General features: G+C 45.8%; 1 protein-coding gene across 1 annotated transcript; it reads right to left on the bottom strand.

Annotated features, from left to right (window-relative positions):
* Nucleotides 1–450: 450 nt before the first annotated feature.
* On the bottom strand, nt 451–22,103 carry LOC121552556 (apolipoprotein B-100). Its single transcript, XM_041865509.2, has 28 exons — nt 21,997–22,103; nt 21,025–21,066; nt 20,712–20,824; nt 17,733–17,878; nt 17,420–17,567; nt 17,092–17,244; nt 16,756–16,880; nt 16,573–16,658; nt 16,015–16,456; nt 15,768–15,882; nt 15,527–15,673; nt 15,217–15,428; nt 14,904–15,099; nt 14,608–14,787; nt 14,277–14,480; nt 11,524–11,691; nt 11,210–11,415; nt 10,933–11,115; nt 10,690–10,820; nt 10,370–10,580; nt 10,089–10,267; nt 9,750–9,913; nt 9,559–9,668; nt 9,095–9,468; nt 2,945–8,977; nt 2,702–2,813; nt 2,282–2,468; nt 451–2,167 (listed from the first exon to the last, which is right to left on the bottom strand). Exons 1-28 carry the CDS (start codon nt 22,049–22,051, stop codon nt 1,214–1,216), a joined length of 11,376 nt encoding a protein of 3,791 aa, XP_041721443.2. The 5' UTR covers nt 22,052–22,103; the 3' UTR covers nt 451–1,213.
* Nucleotides 22,104–22,307: the final 204 nt, after the last annotated feature.

Here is a 22,307-nt window from a genome sequence, read left to right as displayed (position 1 = left end):
TATATAGATTTTCTATTGTGTTATTGACTGTACGTTTTGTTTATTCCATATGTAACTCTGTGTTGTTGTTGTTTTTATCGCACTGCTTTGCTTTATCTTGGCCAGGTCGCAGTTGTAAATGAGAACTTGTTCTCAACTGGCTTACCTGGTTAAATAAAGGTGAAATAAATAAATACAAATAAATAAAATAACATGTTATTGTTTTGACAGTTGAAAAGGTCTATAGACTTTTGAAAAATTCAGTGAATGAATTTGCAACAAAGTTGCAACTCACTTAACTTCTATGCTCATAGAATGGCACCCTCTTCTAAGTTTCAGAAATGATTATGCCCATTTTATATACTTGCTATTGAAGTAACTTAGGAGGATCTGTCACACACCCGACTGTAGCTGAGGTGCAGGAGATGAAGAGCAATACCGTAATGGAATAAAGTCTTCGCACACTCAGGATCAATGCACAAATTTCATTTAATTAGGCTAAGCTTTCGGTCACAAGACCTTCAACAGAGCATAGACAAACACACAATGACAATGGCCACATATAGCTAGCGTGTGTCAATGTAATCAAACATGATGAGAAACACCTGCGTTAAAACACATACTTGAAAGCCTAAAATATACAAAAAACCACAAAGTGAGGTTTATAATTTTTTACCCCATGGTTAAAAACAATTAATGCTGTATGGTATAATTAAGCAATAAGGTCTGAGGGGGTGTGGTACTCCGCGTTGCATCGTGCATAAGAACAGCCCTTAGCCGTGGTATATTGGCCATATACCACAAACCCCGAGGTACCTTATTGCTATTATAAACTGGTTACCAACGTAATTAGAGCAGTTAAAATAAATGTTTTGTCATACCCGTGGTATACGATGTACCGTGGCTGTCAGCCAATCAGCATTCAGGGCTCGAACCACCCAGTTTATAATGAGCTTTATTGATACACTTCACTCTTTACATCTTGAATAGTAAAGACGAGGGGAAGTGGAAGTCAACAAAGTATTGCATTTCCATGTTGGTACATCTGTAGTCATTTACACAAAAGAATAATACAACATATTTTTATCAAGGTGTACATGTTAACTTGACTGCTATAAATACGTGCTGAAACACTTATTGAGCTAAGCGTCCATTTTTTCCCCTCCCAAGCGAGCATATGTTTTTAACAGATGGAAGTGTTTAATAGACTCAGGGTTTAGTCTGTGAGTGTATCTCACTGGTGGAAGGGAAAGGGAAGGTTGATCTCAAGCCTTCCGCCGCTAACTTTCACGAAAGCCTCATCAGAAGCCTGCTGCAGAAGACCAGTGATTGCGAGGTTGAGCTGGTTCAGCACAGACATGACCATCTCCATGATGTGTTCAATTGCGTGGTTCACCTGCTCCATGTTCAACGTATTTACCTGGTCCAGGACGGTCTTGATCACGCCAACAAGGTTACCATACAGAGCGTTGATGTAGACAGCGACGGCATCCAGGTCGTCAGACTTCAGAGTGTCGACAAACTCCTGGGCCTTCTCAACGATGACCTTCAGGGTCTCGCCAAGCTTCTCCAGGACCATGTCAAGGCTCTCCAGATTATTCACCAGATCTGTAACCTGGGCAATAACATTTTTCATGGTGGCCCACATCTGATCCAGGATTTGGCCTCCAGTCATCACACCAACAATTGGCAATCTGAACTGGACGTTGCTAATCATCTCCATGTTTTGGATGGCCTGCTCAAGAATAGTGGCAATGGCGCTGGTCAGCTGTTTGAGGAGCTCAGGCAGGGTGGTCATTTCCTCAGAGCCAGGCAGCTTGAACTGGGTCTCCTTCAGGAACTTGATGGCAGCATCCAGGTAGACCTGGACGGTTTTCTGGTACTGGACAACAGTGTTCCTGAAGAGGATTGACAGCTGGCTCAGCTCGGCTGCGTGGCTGTTGGCAGCAGTGTAGGCTTCCTCAATGAGGTTGACGATGGAGCTCTTCAGCCCCTCCACGTGCCTGAAGATCTCGTACTTGTCGGCGAAGTTGGTCAGGGTGGATGTGATGGCAGGGAGTCTCTCCTTCAGGCCCAGGAGAATGTTGTGTGGGGCCTCCATGTTGTAGGCAACCTGCAGATTCATCTTATCGGCGTCCTTGGCAGTAGCTCTGATGACCAAGATGTCAACATCATCCTCTGGGGCAGACTGTTGGATATAGGAGAAACACAAGAGTAAATAACAACTTTAACAATAGGGTGACATGTATTTTACGTGTAAATAGCCACACAATAAGTATTTTAAGATATGAAAGACACTCACAGCATAACGGCTGTAGAGTCTAGCGCTCAGCTGAGATGGGTTCCTGCCCTGGAGTTCAAGACCCAATAACCCAGCGGATGGATTAGCGATGGAAGCACTGATTCCATCTCTGCGGGCAGCATAGCGGAAGTTCACATCAGTGAAGGTTGGGCTGGTGATGTCCACATTCAGGGTGTGGCGGGAGACACTAAGAAATTGAAGAAAAACAGTACAAGCATAATCAGTTACCATCTAATTTATATTTGTGTGGTGAAGGTAGTTCTAAAAGTAAAGCTCAGCCTTTGTTTTATCTCAGACACTGATATTGAGATATCTTCAAATCTACATACTGTCTGTTAATTTGACTAACATTGTGAGACTAAATAATGTCCCAATAGGTATTATACACTGAGAAGGGGTCTGTTAAAAAGAACGTATTACCTCATAGACTGGGTAATCACATTCTGAATGTCCATGGTCAGGTCAACATGGGTCAGGATAATCTTGCCAGTCAAGCCAAGGGCTTCATTCTCAACATTTGCGGTGATGGAAGCTTTTGAAAGTAGTTAAAGTTACAAATCAGTTGAATAACAATATACAGTAAAATATCAATGACAATATAATTTAGGTTTTCATCTATTACTTACAAATAATGCCAATTTCAAAGAAATGTTGATAATTTACCGTCCATGTCATAATCCAGGAGAACAATGGCAGAGGTAGCAGATGACTTGAGTGTGGCTTTGAAGACAGGGGCATCACCCTCCAACTCAGCTGCCAGATTTGTGGTGTACACAGGTGTGGCAATCTTGGCGTTGGCAGAGATCTTCTGCTTGGGACCTGTCAGCTCGACAATAGTTTTATCGAAGATGGTAATGTCACCCATGTTGCTTGGCTGAGACATGTCAATCTCAACATCAGCAGTCAGCGATGTCAATGGTGCAAAGTCAATGGTAGCCCGGGCTACATGCTTTCCCTTTGTGTTGAAGGTAATCACATTGGCCTCGTTGTTGCTGGTGAATTCCAGCACTGCATATACTCGGCTCACGGATGCCTCAACAGCCAGGTTCTCGTCCACATCCATCTCCAGGATAGTTGTCTCACCGTTGCTGAGTTTGGCATTGGCAATGATCTTTGAGGTGGAGCGTAGGCCATCAGCATTCAGGTAGATGTTAGCCTCATTGTCCAGGGCTCCCAAAACAGCATTGTGCTCCAGGATTGTGCCATCAATGTTGCCCTTGATGGATGACTCCACAGAGATGTACTCAAGGGTTCCCTCCAGCTTCAGGCTGTGGTCAGCCTCTGCCTTGCCAATTGCCTTGATAAGGGGCAGGTTGAAATCACTCTTCAGCTTCAATGTAGAGGCAGCATTTGGCTTGGTCTTGGTGTCTGCAACAAGTTGCTGGTTGGCTTCCAGGTTGAAGATGGGCAGAGCAATCTTTGCAACGGTAGCCACATACAAAGCAGCTTCCAGGTTGTCAGTGTTCAGGCTGATTGTGCTGTCATGGTTTCCCTCAATGTGGGGGTTCTCCAAAGACAGGGATGTTGCCAGCTTAAGCCCTCTTTTGGTGGTCAGGCTGCTGGTGCCATCAAGCTTGACCTTAAGAGCTTCAAAAACGGAGGCTGTGGTAGCTCCCAGGCGGAACACAAGGTCGTCCGCAGAGTAAAGTCCGGCATTGGCATTCAGATTGAAGATGGGTGACTTGAGGGAGAGTTCAGTGATCAGGTTGCCCAGAGAGGAAAACTGACTCTTCTGGTACAGGATCTTGGCATCCACATCAAGAGACTGCTCAGTGGTGGTCAAGATGTTCTTCAAGCCAGTATGCTCATACAGGTTCAGATCGCTGATGGCTGGGATGATAAGGAAGGTTAGCTCAATCTCAGGGATGCTGATAGGGGTTGTCAAGAATTCAAGATTAGCCTCACCATTGACAGCAGCAAATATGCCAGCCTCCTTTTCGTTGTTGTCAACTGTGAAGTTGTGTGAGTATTTATACTGGTTGAAACGGGCAAGAGCCACAGTGTTGATCTGTTGAGCTTCAGGCTTGATGATGGCAGAGTAGTCATTCTGGAGATCAATCTTGGCCACCAGTACCTCGTTGAAGCTGAGCTTGGTGTTTCCCTTGTTCTGGAAGTCAAAGACAACCTCAATTGGATGAATCACAATGTTGAGTGAGTTGGACAGGATTCCACTGAGACCACCAACAAGCTCTGTGTCATGGTTTGCCTTCAGTTCAACTTTCATATCTCCCAAGTTAGCATTTCCAGATGCCACCAGAAGGCTGTTCTTGACCTCTGGGCCTTCTGCTTCAGACCGGGCATCAAATGTGATGTGACTGAGCATGACTGCATCAGCGTTCATGGTCTGCTTCATCTTCAGAAGGGCAGTGTCGGTGTCAGCGGAGATTGTAAGTTTAGCAGTGCTGGGACTGATGGTGAAGTGAAGGTCACACTTGTGTGTGCCCTCCTGAGAGTTGAACTTGATAGCACCATCATTTCCAATGGTCAGAGTGATTGTTGTGTCCTCCAGGCGGGTAACAGCCTTCTGGGTCACAGAGGCTTTGTTGGTGAAGCCGATGATTGGGATATTGATCTGGTGGTTGTAGGTGGTGTCCACAGAGGCAGATATTCCACCCTCCATAGCAAAGAAGGCATTATTGACAATGTCAGCAGTGTAGGGTGCAGTGGTTGCCTTGACTCTGGTGTTAGCTGAGGCCTGGGATGAGTATCCGTAGATGATCACTGATGCCTGGTGTTCAACTGCAAGTGCATTGTGAGTGAACTTAATGGTCTCTGCAACAATCACACGGCTCCTTTTGGGGATGGCAACACGAACATTGGAGTTCAGGTTGAAATTGAGGATCTCAACACTGGGTGATGTGGCCTGGGAGGCCAAGAAAGCAGTGAACTGAGGAGTCATCTCATTTTCAGTATTGTTCCAGAGCTCAGCAGAGCTCTTGATGCTGTAGATTGGGGTGATGACTTTGATCTCACCATAGAGCTTGCCAAAGCAAGGGAAACTGATCTCACTGGGGATGGCAGGGAGCTTGATCTCAGGGATCTGGAGAGTTGGAATCTCTAGGAGCTTCTCTGCGGCCACCTTAGGGAAGGTAGGGAAGGATAACTCTGGGAATGTGATCTCTGGGAGAGTGATGTCAGGTAGGGTTGGCAGGTAGCTCACGGTCAGGTCTCCAAAGAAAGCATCCAAATCAAAAATCTGGATATCAAAGTTGACAATGAAATCAATGAGCTCTATGACCTTCTGCTTGATATCGTCAAAGGAAACAGTGGTGGCTGGCACTGTGTGGAAACCCAGGATAGTGAACTCAGGTATATCCAGCTGTGTTGGAATTTCAATCTCCTGAAGCTTTTCCAGGCTGATCTTCATGGAGGGCATGACCAGGTCAGTGAAAGGGATGGTGAATGAAGGAATGTCCAGGTCAGCTGTCTTCAGTCCAGTGACAACTCCCTCGATGATCTGCTTGACCTCACTGACAATTTGTTGTTCACCAGCAAACTTCTGGATCACCTCAAACACATTGCCGAACACCTCATTGATGACGATGGTGAACTTGGTGTAGTGTTCGCTCACCTGCTGCAGGAATGAGATGATATCATTTCTGAGGTCCATATCTGTGATTCTTTGCTTCAGCCTCTCAGAAATTGCCTTAAGGTCATTAAGGATGGCATGGTCAGCTATGTCCTTCACTGTTTTGATCATGTCTGCAACCTTGATTTCCCTGAGATGTTCAATGAAGTTAAGTGCAGATGACACAACAAAGTTGACAAACTCTCTTGAAGCCTCAAGTTTCTGTGGGATCTCAAGTGCCTTGATCAGCTCGTTTACATGAGCGGTGTATTCAGCAATCATCTGGTTGGTTTCATCCACATAAGCATTGTAATCAAATGACTTCAGCTTCTGGACAATGGAGTTGAGATACTCGTTCAGCTGGTCAATCACCTGCTTGATCTCAGTAGCTTTTAAGTAGTTGATGGCTTTTTCCAGCATGTGCATTGCCTTCGCTGGAATATCGATGGCCTTCAGGTTGTTAGCAAGGACCTGAATTGTTTCACCAATTTCAAACTGCTTAATGAGGTCCACAACCTTCTCCAGGACTCCTTCAACCTTCTTGTCAACCTCATATTTGACAATCAGTTCTGTCAGCTTGGCATGGAAAGCATTCAACTTGCCAAAGATGTCGAACTCCATAATCACTTCCTTGACAGGCTCAATAACCTTGCTGAATCTTAGCCAATCTTGCTGAAACTGATCTATAAGCTGCTCAACATAAGCTTCCAAGTTGATTGAGGTAATGTAGTTCCTCAGATCCTCAACAAATTTGGTTCGGTCAAAGTTCTCAATTAACTTCTTCAATTCACTCACTGCATTCTCAAGATTAGCCTTGATTTCAAACTTGGCATCAATGTCATGCAGGAGTGAAATGCTGCTGTCCTTCAGTTTCTGCATGTCAATCTGCTTGATCAGCTCTTCAATTGCATCAATGACAGCTACAATCATTGTAGTTAATTCATACTCCTTGTTGATGGCATTCAGCTCCTGGTTGAGCCTCTGGATGACAGTTTCAGACAGGGTGCCACTCGCAATCATCTCCTTGGTAACATCAACAATTCCCTGAAGGCGGGATGACAGATCAATCAGCAGGTTTTCAAAAGCTGTCTTGAGGTTCACCAGAGAGGCCTCTAGGTCTTCCAGAGTAATGACATACACCTGGGTGAGGGTAATCAGGTCCTGTTTGAACTGGACAGCCTTGTCTTCGAGATTCAGTTTGGTAACAAAGTCACTCACATGCTGGGGCAGAGCCTCAAGCTTAGCCTTGATCTCTTCACTGTTAATGTAATTCTGCAGTTTCTCTGCCATGCTCACAATAGTGATCTTGATGTTTTCCAGGATTGCAGGCAAACTCTCGAGGAAGGGCAGATTAATCAAGTGACTGTCAGTGTTCTTATCATACTTCAGGAAACCAGAGATTATGAATTCCTGGTCTTCACTGGCAGCTGTGTTCAGGAGGTCGGTGAGGATGGTTCCAGACAGCTCCAGTCCAAGCCTTTCAGCATTGTTGTAGGCACTAACTTCCTGATTGAGGGCATGGTTGTTCACCTTGGACTTCACCCTGAGTGTGGCTTTCTGCTCCTGGGGAGTCAGAAGTGTGTCCATCTTGTTGTCCAGTGTGGTCTCCAGGGAGAAACCATTTTCCAGCTGCTGGGTGATGGAGGCTCTGCATTCATGAGAGCTGGCAAAAGCCAGGGGCTGTGCTTTAAGAAGGAACTTTCCGTAGAGCTGAGCGCTTTGCTTGCCATACAGGGTCAGGTCACCATCAGCATTGAAGATGGCGTCAAGGTTGAAGTCGAAGGGAATAATACTGGCACGGATGGTGTTGTCGAAGCGGAAAGGCTGGGAGTTGAAGCGGGCATCATTTTGGATTCTTGCAGCAAGGCCAACAATTTCAAGCTCAGTGTTGTGGCTCATGTGAGCACCGAGGAGCTTCGCAGTAGTGCTGCACTTAGCATTAGCAGTCAGGTCTGCATAGTTGATCTCATAGGTGTATTTGAGCTCTTCCACACCATAGGCAGCCTTTAGGCTTCCAGTCAGGTCAATTTTGTAGATCTCTGCCTTTAGCTGAGCCTCATTGACTAGGTTGGCTGCCAGCAGTTTCAGGTCATTGTTCACATTTACAGAGGCAGTGTAGTCCTGCAGGTCAATGGTGATGTCATGTGTGTAAGAAGTGCTCTCGCTGACGATGGCGTCAGCCTTTGAGGTGAAGGCAAGGGTGGAGAGAGTGATGGTCAGTGAGTTGGCATTCTCAACCTTCATGTCATTCAATGCACTCTTGGTCTCAATGGACAGAGTAGCCTTGGAGGCATCAAGTCCACCGTTGAAGGTGTTCTCCATGGTGAAGGGGCCTTGCAGGGTGGTTGTTCCACTTGTGGCCAGGCCATCCTTGTTCATTGTCAGCGTAGCTTTATGTGCAGCTTTGTTCTCAAGCAGCTTTACAGTGGTATCACTGTTCACAGCCAGGCCATTGACATCCAGGGAGGCAGTGACAAGAGAGTATATGCGATTCTCAGAGTGGTCAGTGTTGGTCTCCATCTTGATTGTGACTGCTCCAATGCCAACAGAAGCCTCAGCCTGGTTGTGGATCTTCATGCCAAGGGCAAGGGCATTGGTGTCACATTTCAGGGACAGCTGGTTATCCTTGAAGGCAAGTTCAGCAGCATTGGTCAGGATGTCTTCGAATGCATTGGTATTAGATACAACAGACAGCTCGCCATTGGCAAAGGATGCAGCAATTGTGTTCTGGGCCTGAAGAATGGTTGAATCAATTTTCAGGGAAGAATCAATCTTTGCCTCTGGTCTGAATGGGAAGATGGCAAAAGACTGGGTGGTGATTGTGTTGCCATAGACCGGTCCTGCTTTGACTGTTCCTTCTAAGTTGCTATCACCAGTGATCTTCAGTGTTGGAGCCAGTATTGACACTTCAGTATTGAAGCCAACTTGGCCGGTGTGCTCTAGATTTACACTCAGACCCAGGGGGCTTGTTGCTTCGATTTTGCTGCTGGATTTCACATTGATCTTGTTGTCTGTAACAGTGCCAACTTCCCTTATGCTAATGCTGGCATCAATGAGCTTGTGGCTCACAGATGTCTTCACATGGGCCTTGATGGAATCAGCAGGAGTGCTGGCAAGCAATCCAGATCCTATTTACAACACAGAAGTAACAGTTATTAATTATTGCACAACTAAACATGTTCCAGATGGTGTAATTCTCTATTAATTACAAAGGCATTATAAGACGTCTGGAGGTCGAACGCTACCTTCAATCTTGATGCACAGGAGTTCCATTGAGCAGCTGCCTGTCACATCAAACTTGGCAGAATAGCTTGGTGTCTCAGCAGCATCTTTGCCAGCAGACGCTGAGCCCTCCAAGTTGTAGAGGTTGCTCTTCACCTTTGTGGACACCTCAACTTTTCCGAAGAGGGGCACAAACACATCAAGGGTCTCTGGGATGAAAAGCTCAGGGATGGGGATCTCCTTGGAGGCAATGTCCAGGCCAAGCTGGGGCAGAGCCAGGTGTGGTGTGGTCAGGGCAGCTGGGAAGTTAAGCTCCTCAGATGATTTTCCACCAAGAGGCAGGGGAATGGCGATGAAGATACGCTCATTGTTGAAGTGGTAAGCAGCTGTGGCCTCACTGTTTAAGAAAAGTATATTTAATAATTAATTAATCATGGAATCAGTTAATGTAAAAATATTCTCATGGTAGTTGATTGATGTAACTTACGCATTCAGGAACAGTTTCTCTGGCAGAATAATCTCTGGCATCCCAGGGACTCTCAAGTTCTGCATGTATGGGATATCAGCAGCATATTTCTCCAGGTAGTTGTTGGTTGCCTGTAATATAAATATATATTGTTGTATATTTAGTTCAAAAATAGTGATCAGACGTTAAAAGTCTTTAAAAAAAAGTATTACCTCCACAGACTTGGTGAGGATGTGACGGACCTTCATGTCGGTTTGGCCCACCTGCTGATCAAGAACATCACTGACCATCTTCTGGATTGCCATGGAATGAGGGAAGATGTTCTGGATCTCAGAGTTCATGTCAGACTTGACCTCAGCCACAATCTTCTCGTCATCTAGAAAGTAAGATAAATTCATTATTTAAAAAAATTACAAGGAAAGAGGCAGTTATCTCTTGCTACAATGGATTCTTGACATGCAAAGTGCTCAGAAACATACAGTTAAAGTTGATCAAGAAGCAAAACAGTTTTTCATTGTACAAAAGTTGGTCGATATTGAAAGCCTGCATACCATATTTTAGGGTGATCTTTTGCACTGAGGTGGTCTCTGGGAGCTTGATGTCACTCTCAAGCTCAAGTTCCAGTTCCAGTTCCTCACCACGCTTCAGGTTGGCTGTAACTGTGGCGTCAGCCTTGATTGAAGGGACAAGCAGCTGAACCTGCAGCATAGCATCCTTCATGGCCTCAATTCTGCAAAGAAGAAAACCATGAGTCAGTTGGAATTCGGAAGAAAGGGAACACAGAAGAAACCAAAACAGGGAAGTACTTTGCGGGGTAGCATTGTCATCTTACTTTGCGCGGCCAACCAGGGACAGCTGAGGGATGTTCTTGTTGATGAGGTCAATGGAGATGGAGTGTATTCCTTTGCCCTTGGTGTTGCCATCAACAACACCCAGTCTGAGTCCGGCCTCCAGGTCAAAGTCAGGGATCTGGATGTCGGTGGTGAGGACATTCTTCCTCCTGTTGTACTTCATGGTGGCTGTGGCCTCAGTGGGTTCAGCACCTATGTCCAGGTTAAACCAAATAAGTTACTCACCAAGGAAAAGTTTGCACAGTAGAAATGGAAGGACTGTGTTACTCTAAAAGAGGGCTTTTGTAATTTAATGCTATACCTTCTGCCTTCAGGACCATCTTTACAGTGTCAACCTTCTGACGACCCTCTTCTCCCTCCCTGAGGAGTTCGTAGCCGATGGTGGCCGTGTATTCAGTGACATCACCAGTGGGGTGGAGCTCCACAGCAAGCCTATAGAAACGTTTCATTTCCAAAAGTTATAGCTTAAGATCAATTTCTCCCTGAAAATAGGAAAACATAAATGGAGCATGTTAAAATGTATGTGCATAGGACTAGTACTTACTTGCTGTCTCCCGTGAAGGGGAAGTAAGGAGCAGTGTCGTGGGAGCTAGCATCAGAGTACTGCAGGGTTGTGCAGTACTTCATACCAGCAAAGAATGGAGTGCACTCAGACACATCAATTCTGTCCTTCACCAGAGAAGGGATGGGTTTCACTTCAGCAGAGGTCACTGCGAACAGCTTGTTGCTATAATAAGTGTAGAGGAAATTAAATGTTTAGGCTCTGATAGATAAATATTGGTTTTCATCAAGTATTATCTGAATGATGCTCTGACACTTACGTGATGCTGATGAGCTTGGCAGGGCCCTGTGGAGCAGGGATGGTCAGCTTGACCTGTTTGTCAGCCATGGCGATCTTAGCGCTGAGCCCACTTTCGTGGTACAGGCTGGTGTGCATCTCCAGGCCAGAGAGAAGGTACTCAGGAATGTGGGAACCAACCCGTGTCACAAACTCAATTCCAGCGGAGGGCATGAAGGACACCTCGCTCTGTGGGAAAGGGATCAGTCAAAGTATATTATATAGATATGCAATAAGACTGACCGACTTCACATGTATTAGGGTTACTACAAATAGAAAATAAATCTAAAAGTTTACCATGTCGGGTGTAATGTGCAGTCCTCCCTTGATGCCAGGGGTGAAGGTACCAGACAGGGCAATCTTCAGTGGCACACCAGTGGCAGTTGGCAGGAAGAATTCGTTATCCATGAAGATGTAATGGGCGAAGACTTCATTGTCAGCGTTGGTCATCAGTCCCTTCATCAGCTGTGGAACATGTAGACTTCAGAGTTAGGGTAGTTTACATTTTTGACCATTGATATACAACTCTTGTCAGATGAATTAACCTATAGACTCAAAAACTATCATTAATGTCTATGTGAAGTGATGTCTACTCACTCTGCCCCTACACAGATGGTAATGCACCGTCGCAACCTTCGCTTTCTCTCTCCCGCTACTCTCTCCTCTTCCATCCTATCATCTCTTCCCTCTGCTCAATCCTTCTCCCTCCAATCTCCTGATTCTGCCTCCTCAACCCTCCTCTCCTCCCTTTCTGCATCCTTTGACTCTCTATGTCCCCTATCCTCCCGGCCGGCTCGGTCCTCCCCTCCAGCTCCGTGGCTTGATGACTCATTGCGAGCTCACAGAACAGAGCTCCGGGCAGCTGAGCGGAAATGGAAGAAAACTATACTCCCTGCAGACCTGGCTTCTTTTCACTCACTCCTCTCTACATTTTCTTCATCTGTTTCTGCTGCTAAGGCCACTTTCTACCACTCTAAATTCCAAGCATCTGCCTCTAACCCTAGGAAGCTCTTTGCCACATTCTCCTCCCTGCTGAATCCTCCCCCCCCCCCACACCCCCTCCTCCCTCTCTGTGGATGACTTCGTCAACCATTTTGAAAAGAATGTTGACGACATCCGATCCTCGTTTGTTAAGTCAAATGACACTGCTGGTCCTGCTCACACTGCCCTACCCTATGCTTTGACTTCTTTCTCCCCTCTCTCTCCAGATAAAATCTTGCGACTTGTGACGGCAGGCCGCCCAACAACCTGCCCGCTTGACCCTATCCCCTCCTCTCTTCTCCAGACCATCTCCGGTGACCTTCTCCCTTACCTCACCTCGCTGATCAACTCATCCTTGACTGCTGGCTATGTCCCTTCCGTCTTCAAGAGAGCGAGAGTTGCACCCCTTCTCAAAAAAACCAACACTCGATCCCTCTGATGTCAACAACTACAGACCAGTATCCCTTCTTTCTTTTCTCTCCAAAACTATTGAGCGTGCCTTCTTTAGCCAACTCTCTTGCTATCTCTCTCAGAATGACCTTCTTGATCCAAACCAGTCAGGTTTCAAGACTGGTCATTCAACTGAGACTGCTCTTCTCTGTGTCACGGAGGCTCTCCCGCACTGCTAAAGCTAACTCTCTCTCCTCTGCTCTTGTCCTTCTAGACCTGTCTGCTGCCTTTGATACTGTGAACCATCAGATCCTCCTCTCCACCCTCTCCGAGCTGGGCATCTCCGGCGCGGCTCACTCTTGGATTGCGTCCTACCTGACCGGTCGCTCCTACCAAGTGGCGTGGCGAGAAGCTGTCTCCGCACCACGTGCTCTCACCACTGGTGTCCCCCAGGGCTCAGTTCTAGGCCCTCTCCTATTCTCGCTATACACCAAGTCACTTGGCTCTGTCATATCCTCACATGGCCTCTCCTATCATTGCTATGCTGACGACACACAACTAATCTTCTCCTTTCCCCCTTCTGATAACCAGGTGGCGAATCGCATCTCTGCATGTCTGGCAGACATATCAGTATGGATGACGGATCACCACCTCAAGCTGAACCTAGGCAAGACGGAGCTGCTCTTCCTCCCGGGGAAGGACTGCCTGTTCCATGATCTCGCCATCACGGTTGACAACTCCGTTGTGTCCTCCTCCCAGAGTGCGAAGAGCCTTGGCGTGACCCTGGACAACACCCTGTCGTTCTCCGCTAACATCAAGGCGGTGACCCGATCCTGTAGGTTCATGCTCTACAACATTCGGAGAGTACGACCCTGCCTTACACAGGAAGCGGCACAGGTCCTAATCCAGGCACTTGTCATCTCCCGTCTGGATTACTGCAACTCGCTGTTGGCTGGGCTCCCTGCCTGTGCCATTAAACCCCTACAACTCATCCAGAATGCCGCAGCCCGTCTGGTGTTCAACCTTCCCAAGTTCTCTCACGTCACCCCGCTCCTCCGCACACTCCACTGGCTTCCAGTTGAAGCTCGCATCTGCTACAAGACCATGGTGCTTGCCTACGGAGCTGTGAGGGGAACGGCACCTCCGTACCTTCAGGCTCTGATCAGTCCCTACACCCAAACGAGGGCATTGCGTTCACCTCTGGCCTGATGGCTCTCCTACCTCTGCGGAAGCATAGTTCCCGCTCAGCCCAGTCAAAACTGTTCGCTGCTCTGGCACCCCAATGGTGGAACAAGCTCCCTCACGACGCCAGGACAGCGGAGTCACTCACCACCTTCCGGAGACATTTGAAACCCCACCTCTTTAAGGAATACCTGGGATAGGATAAAGTAATCCTTCTACCCCCCCTTACCCCAACCCCCCCCCCAAAAAAAATAAAAAATAAAAAAATAGATTAAAATAAAATAAAAAATATTAATATACAAAAACATGATAAAAAAACAAAACATAAAATACTAAAAAAATAAATAAAAATAAAAATAATAATAATAAACATGGTAAAGTGGTTGTCCCACTGGCTATAAGGTGAATGAACCTATTTGTAAGTCGCTAAGAGCGTCTGCTAAATGACGTAAATGTACATGTAATTGTGTTGCGCTTTCCTGTATCTTTGTACATACATCAGTGGGGAACATCTTGAGTACGTTGTCAATCATAAGAGCAGCAGAGTTGGCCATCTCCTCCATCTCGTTGGTCTTCAGGTATCCAAGTTCATTTCCCAGCAATCTCAGGTAAACCATAGCCTCAGGGGACTCCTGAGCCTTCAGATCCCTGACCAGTTTGTTGAGGTTGCGGCCGATTTCTCTCATGATGTTCTGGGAAGCCTACATAAAAATGTTTTACAAGGAAAGAGGCAGTTATCTCTTTCTACAATTAAATAATTAGGATTAAAATCAAACTGATGAAAACGATCAGTAAGGAAAAAGGAAGAACATAGTATGGTTTGAATACCTGTCTCTTCATCCTGTCTTTCCTCAGAGTGGGCATCATTGTCTTCATGACCTCATTGACCTGCAGGGGCATCTTGTCAGAAACGAAGTAGACGGTCTTCAGAACTGTGTCAGGGAAGAATCCGTTCTCTCCAAACAAAGCCTCAACAGTTGGCTCAAGTCCTTTGCCTTCCATTCCAACCTTTTAAGTGAAGATAATTTTTACTATGAGACTGATAGAAAAATAAGTCCATATTCTGCAAAAAAACATCATCCCTATAAGAAGCTTAAGGAAACAACTTCAGTTTTCTTTTTTACCTCCACCATGTCAACATCGTAGCCGAAGGCCTTCAGGGTCATCTCCAGCATGACTTCCTTGGGCAGATAGCTGGTGCCCTCGAAGAGCATGTTTCCTTGCACAGATCCGATCTTGTAGTTGCGGGAGAACTTGGTGGGATCCATGACATTTCCAACCTCATTGCCCTGCAGGGCATCAAGAATCTTCTGTCTCAGCCTGTAATGGAAGGAATAATTAATTACATGGTCAAACCTATGATGAGGAGAAAACAACCAAATGGAATATTTCTGTTAGCTGAGGCAGTAAATACTACAGATGATATCTCTCACGTACTCCTGGGTCTCGGGTGCAGTGGATGCCAGGATATTAGTCAGGTGGGAGATGACAAAGCTCCTGGCCTGCTGGTCTTCTTCGATGGGCAGAGCGGCGGCCAGCTGAGCCAGTTCAGCAGGCTGGGGGTCCTTCATCAGCACCAGGTAGGCAGCAACGCGCTTCTGCAGGGGGCTAGCACCACTCAAAAGAACCTGCATGAGCACCTCTCTGCCCTGTAACCAGGATAATATGTATAACAGTACTGCTGTGAACGAAGAGTTGTTGGTTTCAATATATATTTTTTAAAGCTAATAGGAAAAGAGTGAGTTACCTCCTCAGGGACAGGGGTCTGTCTGAAGGCCTGAATGGCAGCCTGTTGGACTTCCAGGGAAGCGGCGGGCTCGTTTACACACTTGATTACAGCAGACTTCAGAGCAGGACTGGCGGCTCCCATGGCTGCGGCCATGTTACCAATAACCTGGGGAACAGAAAGAAGCAAACAATAATTATTCTGATTCAAATTGTTGTGTGAGTAAAACTGAAAAAGCTAAGGGTAGCGGTTGAACACTCACCCTCAGGGCCAGGAAGTTCTGCTCCTTGTCACCAGTGCAGTCACCCAGCTGGGCAACCGCAAACTCAGCCACAGCCTCGATCTCAGGGGTCACTTTGCCCTCGGCCTTGTAGAACCTGATGAGGAACACAATGTGAAATTCAACATAGGAAATATAAACTTACCTGAATTTCATGGTATCAAGATTGAATTGTCTGCATCTGCTTACTTCCATTTAGAAAATGTGTTTCTTGAAAATGTCTGCTTACCTCTTGACAACATTGCTCAGGGCATACAGGATGGGCTTGCTCTGCTTGTACTGTGCCATAGCCAGCATGTCGTTGACCAGGAGGGCAGAGGGGTTGGGGACCAGTCCCATGGCGAACACAATAGCATCAATCTCAAAGGCAGAGTTGTCAAAAGTCCTAAGGATCTGCATGATGGCACTGCTGCACTCTGGGGTACCGCACTGGGCCAGAACCTGGTAGGTCAGGGGTCCGGACACCTTCAGGGCCTCGGGGACAGCAGGGCTCAGGGTCTCAGCCTTCATTCCACGGACCATGCTCACAAGCTGCTGGAAGAGGTGGGCTCTCTTCTCACCATTGGACAGAGTGGCCAGTTCCCTCAGGACGGCCAGAGCAGCATCCTTGTCCTGAACAACGCTCTTGTCCTCAGCAGCCTCCATTGGCAGACCCTTGAGGTTGGCCACATCTGCAGAAAGAAAAAGAGGAGTTTTGACACTGAGAGGGTGAAATCATTTTTCAATTATCTCTGACTGTATACGACAATCATCTTCCTAATTAGAATGCAATGTAAGGGGTACTTACTGTGGTCAAAAACTCTCTCATTGTATGTGGAAACCTCCAGCAGAGTCAGGAACTGTTTTCCAACGTTGGTAACTCCATACTCTCCCCTGTGGGCAGACAAAAATATATACATCACATCTCTGATACTGCAGGCATTTCATGGAAGAGAATGTTTATGAGGGACCAGTATTGTATGTTACTCACTTGTGAGAGAAAGGCACCAGGATGTGGTTCTCAGTGCAAGCACCAGAGATCATGTGCTTCTTGTCATTGTCAAACTTGTAGTTGCAGGTCTGGGAGCTTCTGATTAGCTGAGCAAGAGGATAGTGCTGTAGGAGGAGAAATAGTTATTGTAAAGTTTTTTTTGTTAAGGAGTTAAAAAGTGAATAAGGATGAATATTAGTTGTAATTTAATGTGTAGTTCAGCTACAGGAGCGGAGACAGATAATTACTTTGAATGGTTTTTGTAATGGGTATCAGATAGTTAATAGGTCACCTATTCCAATCTAAGCAGCAACCTCCACTGTCTGGGAGTCTTACCATGCCAGAGATGAGCGCCAGAGGGCTGGTGTGGTCCCTCTGGGGGATGAAGTGGTCGCATTTGGACAAGTCCCTGTTGAGGGTAATATCAGTAGCGATGTCCTCCATGGCGTTGACTGTATAAGCGGTCTTGCACATGCCATGGATGGTGGGCTAAGGGGGGATTTAATAAAAAAGGTTAACGACTATACAGATGCTGATTCATGATTTGATGCTCCCAATAGACTTTTAGAGTTCACAAATCATACAAATATGTAGTTAAATTGTATTATTGAATAAAATGTTTTACAGCTAAAGTATGGGCTGTTTTCTGAGAAGATCAACATACCATTTTCTTGTTGTTCTCCTCTTCCAGCAGGGGCACGGCAAGGGCAGAGACGATACCTCTCTTGATGTTCAGGATGGTCATGGACTCATCCTCCTCAGGGTACAGTTTCACATCGTACACTCCCTCAACCACAACCTTCAGAGGATGTCTGAGCAGGGAGAGAGAGGTGAGAGGCTTGTTACCAGTTGTTAACTCCAAACTACAACGTGCTTCATAGAAGAGAGGAGAATGAATTTTAGTACTGGGTGTCTTTTTAACAAATATTGGGGACAAGGGTTAGGTTAGGGCATGTGTGACAGCCTGGGGGTCTTACTTCTCCATGGCAGCAGCGAAGGCATCAGATCCGGGGGCAGGTCCGAACACAGGGTTGCCCTCTGCGTCCATATCGACAACCTCACTCAAGCTACAGCCTGTGGTACGCAGGATGTAGCTGCAAGACTGAGGAACTTCAATCTCGACCTGTAGGGGGAGACAAAGAGGTTACACTGTTTACTAATTCTGCAAACACAGGAGATGGAAAAAAAGTCTGACAGGACAACATGAACGCATGAAAACTCGTGGACTACCTGCTCCTGAAATGGCACCGGAGGGATGGCTGCCGTTTTACAGGCTCCTAACCAACCATGCTATTTGTTTGTTTTTTCGCATTGTTTGTAACTTATTTTGTACGTAATGTTGCTGCCACTGGCTCTTATGACCGAAAAGAGCTTCTGGACATTAGAACAGCGATTACTCACCTCAAAGTGGATGAAGATGTTTTCTTTAATGAGTCCGACGCGAAGTATATACTTCTTTCTCAAGACCAGGCCCAAATCCCTGTCATTCGTGTGAAGAAAAGACGGAGAATTCGAAGGCGAGTGTGTAAACCACCACTACCATCAGTACTATTGGCCAACGTGCAATCATAGGAAAACAATCTTGATGATCTACGATTAAGACTATCCTACCAACGGGACATTAAAAACTGTAATATCTTATGTTTCACGTGGCTGAATGACGACACGGATAATATAGAGCTGGAAAGAGCAGCTACGTCTGGTAAGACGAGGGGCGGGGTGTGTGTATTTCTGTCAATAACAGCTGGTGCGCGATGTCTAATATTAAAAAGTCTCGAGGTATTGCTCGCCTGAGGTAGAGTGCCTCATGATAAGCTGTAGACCACACTATCTACCAAGAGAGTTCTAATCTATATTATTCGTAGCCGTCTATTTACCACCACAAACCAATGCTGGCACTAAGACCACACTCAACGAGCTGTATAAGGCCATAAGCAAACAAGAAAATGCTCAACCAGAAGCAGCGCTCCTAGTGGCCGGGGACTTTAATGCAGGCAAACTTAAATCCTTTTACCTACCAGACGAGCTAAATGCCTTTTATGCTCGGTTCGAGGCAAGCAACACTGAAGCATGTATGAGAGCACCAGCTGTTCCGGACGACTGTGTGATCACGCTCGCCATAGCCGTTGTGAGCAAGACCTTTAAACAGGTCAACATTCACAAAGCCGCGGGGCCAGACAGATTACCAGGACGTGTACTCAAAACATGCGCGGACTAACTGGAAAGTGTCTTCACTGACATTTTCAACCTCTCCCTGACCGAGTCTGTAATACCTACACACAAACCAATGGACTATGGTGGTCTACATGTTTCATGTAGACCACCATAGTCCCTTTGCCCAAGAAAGCGAAGGTAACCTGCTTAAATGATTACCGCCCCGTAGCACTCACGTCGGTAGCTACGAAGTGCTTTGAAAGGCTGGTCATGGCTCACATCAACACCATCATCCCGGAAACCCTAGACCCACTCCAATTCGCATACCGCCCCAACAGATCCACAGATGACGCAATCTCAATCACACTCCACACTGCTATGGTGTTGAACGCTGAGCTGTAGTCAATGAACAGCATTCTCATATAGGTGTTCCTTTTGTCCAGGTGGGAAACACCTGGACAAAAGGAACACCTATATGAGAATGCTGTTCATTGACTACAGCTCAGCGTTCAACACCATAGCGCCCACAAAGCTCATCATTAAGCTAAGGACCCTGGGACTAAACACCTCCCTCTGTAACTGGATCCTGGGCTTCCTGAAGGCTGTCCCCCAGGTGGTAAGGGTAGGCAACAACACATCTGCCATGCTGATCCTCAACACTGGGGCCCCTCAGGGGTGCGTGCGTAGTCCCCTCCTGTACTCCCTGTTCACCTCCCACACCATCATTAAGTTTGCTGACGACAAAATAGTGGTAGGCCTGATCACCGACAACGATGAGACAGCCTATAGGGAGGAGGTCAGAGACATGGCAGTGTGGTGCCAGGATAACAACCTCTCCCTCAATGTGAGCAAGACAAAGGAGCTGATCGTGGACTACAGGAAAAGGAGGGCTGAACAGGCCCCCATTAACATCGACAGGGCTGTAGTGGAGTGGGTCCAGAGTTTCAAATTCCTTGGTGTCCACATCACCAACAAACTATCATGGTCCAAACACACCAAGACAGTCGTGAAGAGGGCATGACAACACCTTTTTCCCCTCAGGAGACTGAAAAGATTTGGCATGGGTCCCCAGATCCTCAAAAAGTTCTACAGTTGCACCATTGAGAGCATCCTGACCGGTTGCATCACCGCCTGGTATTTATGTTTATTTATTTTTTATTTATTTATTTTTTGTCATTTAGCAGACGCTCTTATCCAGAGCGACTTACAGGAGCAATTAGGGTTTAGTGCCTTGCTCAAGGGCACACCGACAGATTATTCACCTAGTTGGCTCAGGGATTAGAACCAGCGATCTTTCGGTTACTGGCACAACGCTCTTAACCACTAAACTATCTGCCGCCCGATGGTATGGTATGGCAACTGCTCGGCATCTGACCCTAAGGCGCTACAGAGGGTAGTGCGTACGGCCCAGTACCTCACTGGGGCCAAGCTTCCTGCCATCCAGGACCTATATACTATACGTCAGAGGAAGGCCCAAAAAAATGGCAAAGACTCCAGTCACCCAAGTTATAGACCTTTTATTTTATTTTTTACTTTAGTTTATTTAGTAAATATTTTCTTAACTCTATTTCTTGAACTGCATTGTTGATTAAGGGCTTGTAAGTAAGCATTTCGGCGCATGTGAGAATAAAAATGTGATTTGATTTGACTACCCTATATGATTAGAACGTGCTAGCTTGCATCCACATTTGCTAGAATTTGTTGTCGTTGTCTCATTGAAAACAATGAAATTCCGTTTTTTCATGAGTCACACTTATGTACGCAGCATAACTGTGATGTTACGGTAATATTGATGGACTTACCTTGCAAGAGCCCTTTGGTCCGTTCCTGAGGTTGGAAGCTCCATTCACGGCATTCAGGGACTCGGCTTCATATTGGTATTCATATTTGTGAAGGCTCTTATACCTTTTTGCCACTAGGGTGGAGGACAGAAATATATTGCAAAGTTAACACAGATGGTTAATTATATTCCAAATAAACAAATCTACCACAGCTTAACACATAGAATTGGACTGTTATTGATCTCGGTAGTAATTGTTGGGTGCGCCTCCGATGGCAATAAATAGCCTGCTTTCTGTTAGAGCTAAAACAAAGCCTTTGTGATTTTTTACTTACGTAAGCATGTTGGATTTTCTTCTTCAGCATTGTCTTGGGCATCTGTAAGGGAAAGAAGCATAAGTACGTTTCTTTTGAAATACAATGTATTTGAAAATGTGACTAGTTACTGTCTTGCTTATTAGTCTATGAAAAATGCTAAACTAGATATTGGCCTGTGTACATTCAAATCATTGTAAAGGCAGACAATTCCAAGGTGCTACACCAAACCTTTAACCTTATATCTGTAAAAATGTTTAAATACATCTTAAGTAATTGCTCCTGTAAGTCGCTCTGGATAAGAGCGTCTGCTAAAATGACTAAAATGTCAATGTTAAGTGTGTGGTTTAAAATGTTGGGATTGGGAAGAGGGGCGGAAGATGAGGAAAGTGGGAAAGGGATAAATTATATAGGGCAGGGGGCGGCAACAGCGAGGGATAACTTTTGGCCCCCCAAAGTTTTTTGTTACATTTTTATTTATTTTTTTTGTCATAAAATACTGTAAAATCAACAGGAATTCAGCTAAAAATTAGTTTAATTTAGGAAATCTGTTCCCAAGTATTCCCACGAATAAAGAAAGAGACATATGTGATCGTTTCTCAATGTAATCAAAGTATAAAATGTATTGTTATTTTCAAATACAATGTCTTTTTGGCCTTAGTTATGGTCAATTTGCAGTGTACAAATTATTATAATTGTGTTTCGGCCCCCTGACCAGCTGCTCTGACAAAAATCGGCCCGCGGCTGAATATAGTTGTCTGCCCCTGATATAGGGTAATGTAAGATGCTTATACTTTGCGATGTGATATATTTACATTTCAATAAATACACAAAATGTAACACTTTATACAAAAATTGGTTTATTTGGCATCTGTTGAAAACTATAAACCTCTCCAAATTAAAACATATGATAAGTGTTACAAAAAACGAGTTCTATAGACAGTTAATCAACCACGTTTTCCAGAAGGAGGGAAAGGTCAGAAAGGTACTTACAGGCCATGGCAAGGGTGCTCAGAAGTAGCAAAAGGCAGAGCTTTGCGTCCCCCATGATGGGTTCGTTGAAGCTCTTTCCTTAAGTTTTGAGAATACTCAGTCGAGACTGATTCCTTAACGCCAGCACAAGCCTTTTATACCCCCAGAGAAGCCCAATGGGAGGGGTTGGTGGGAGACCCAATGGGAGGGGTTGGTGGGAGTCACATACAGTGCTGCTGTCCCTGCTCCAAAGTCCATCCCACTCGTCCCTTTGGGGGGACAAAGGTGAGTGGCTGTTCATGGATTCAATAGTTGGATTGCAGAACCTGTCA

This window comes from Coregonus clupeaformis, chromosome 36 (assembly GCF_020615455.1).
Source record: "Coregonus clupeaformis isolate EN_2021a chromosome 36, ASM2061545v1, whole genome shotgun sequence".
NCBI lineage: Eukaryota > Metazoa > Chordata > Actinopteri > Salmoniformes > Salmonidae > Coregonus > Coregonus clupeaformis.
The sequence above is the reverse complement of the archived record's forward strand: the minus strand, read 5'-3'. Positions and strand labels throughout refer to the sequence as shown.

Bases quoted from the DNA above. Each gene is read 5' to 3' on its own strand.
- LOC121552556 (XM_041865509.2), bottom strand. From the start codon at position 22,051: ATGGGGGACGCAAAGCTCTGCCTTTTGCTACTTCTGAGCACCCTTGCC. The intron at 16,881-17,091 runs GTAAGACTCCCA...CTCCTCCTACAG, and splicing joins TGGCGCTCATCTCTGGCATG to CACTATCCTCTTGCTCAGCT. The intron at 16,659-16,755 runs GTGAGTAACATA...GTCTGCCCACAG, and splicing joins CTGGTGCCTTTCTCTCACAA to GGGAGAGTATGGAGTTACCA.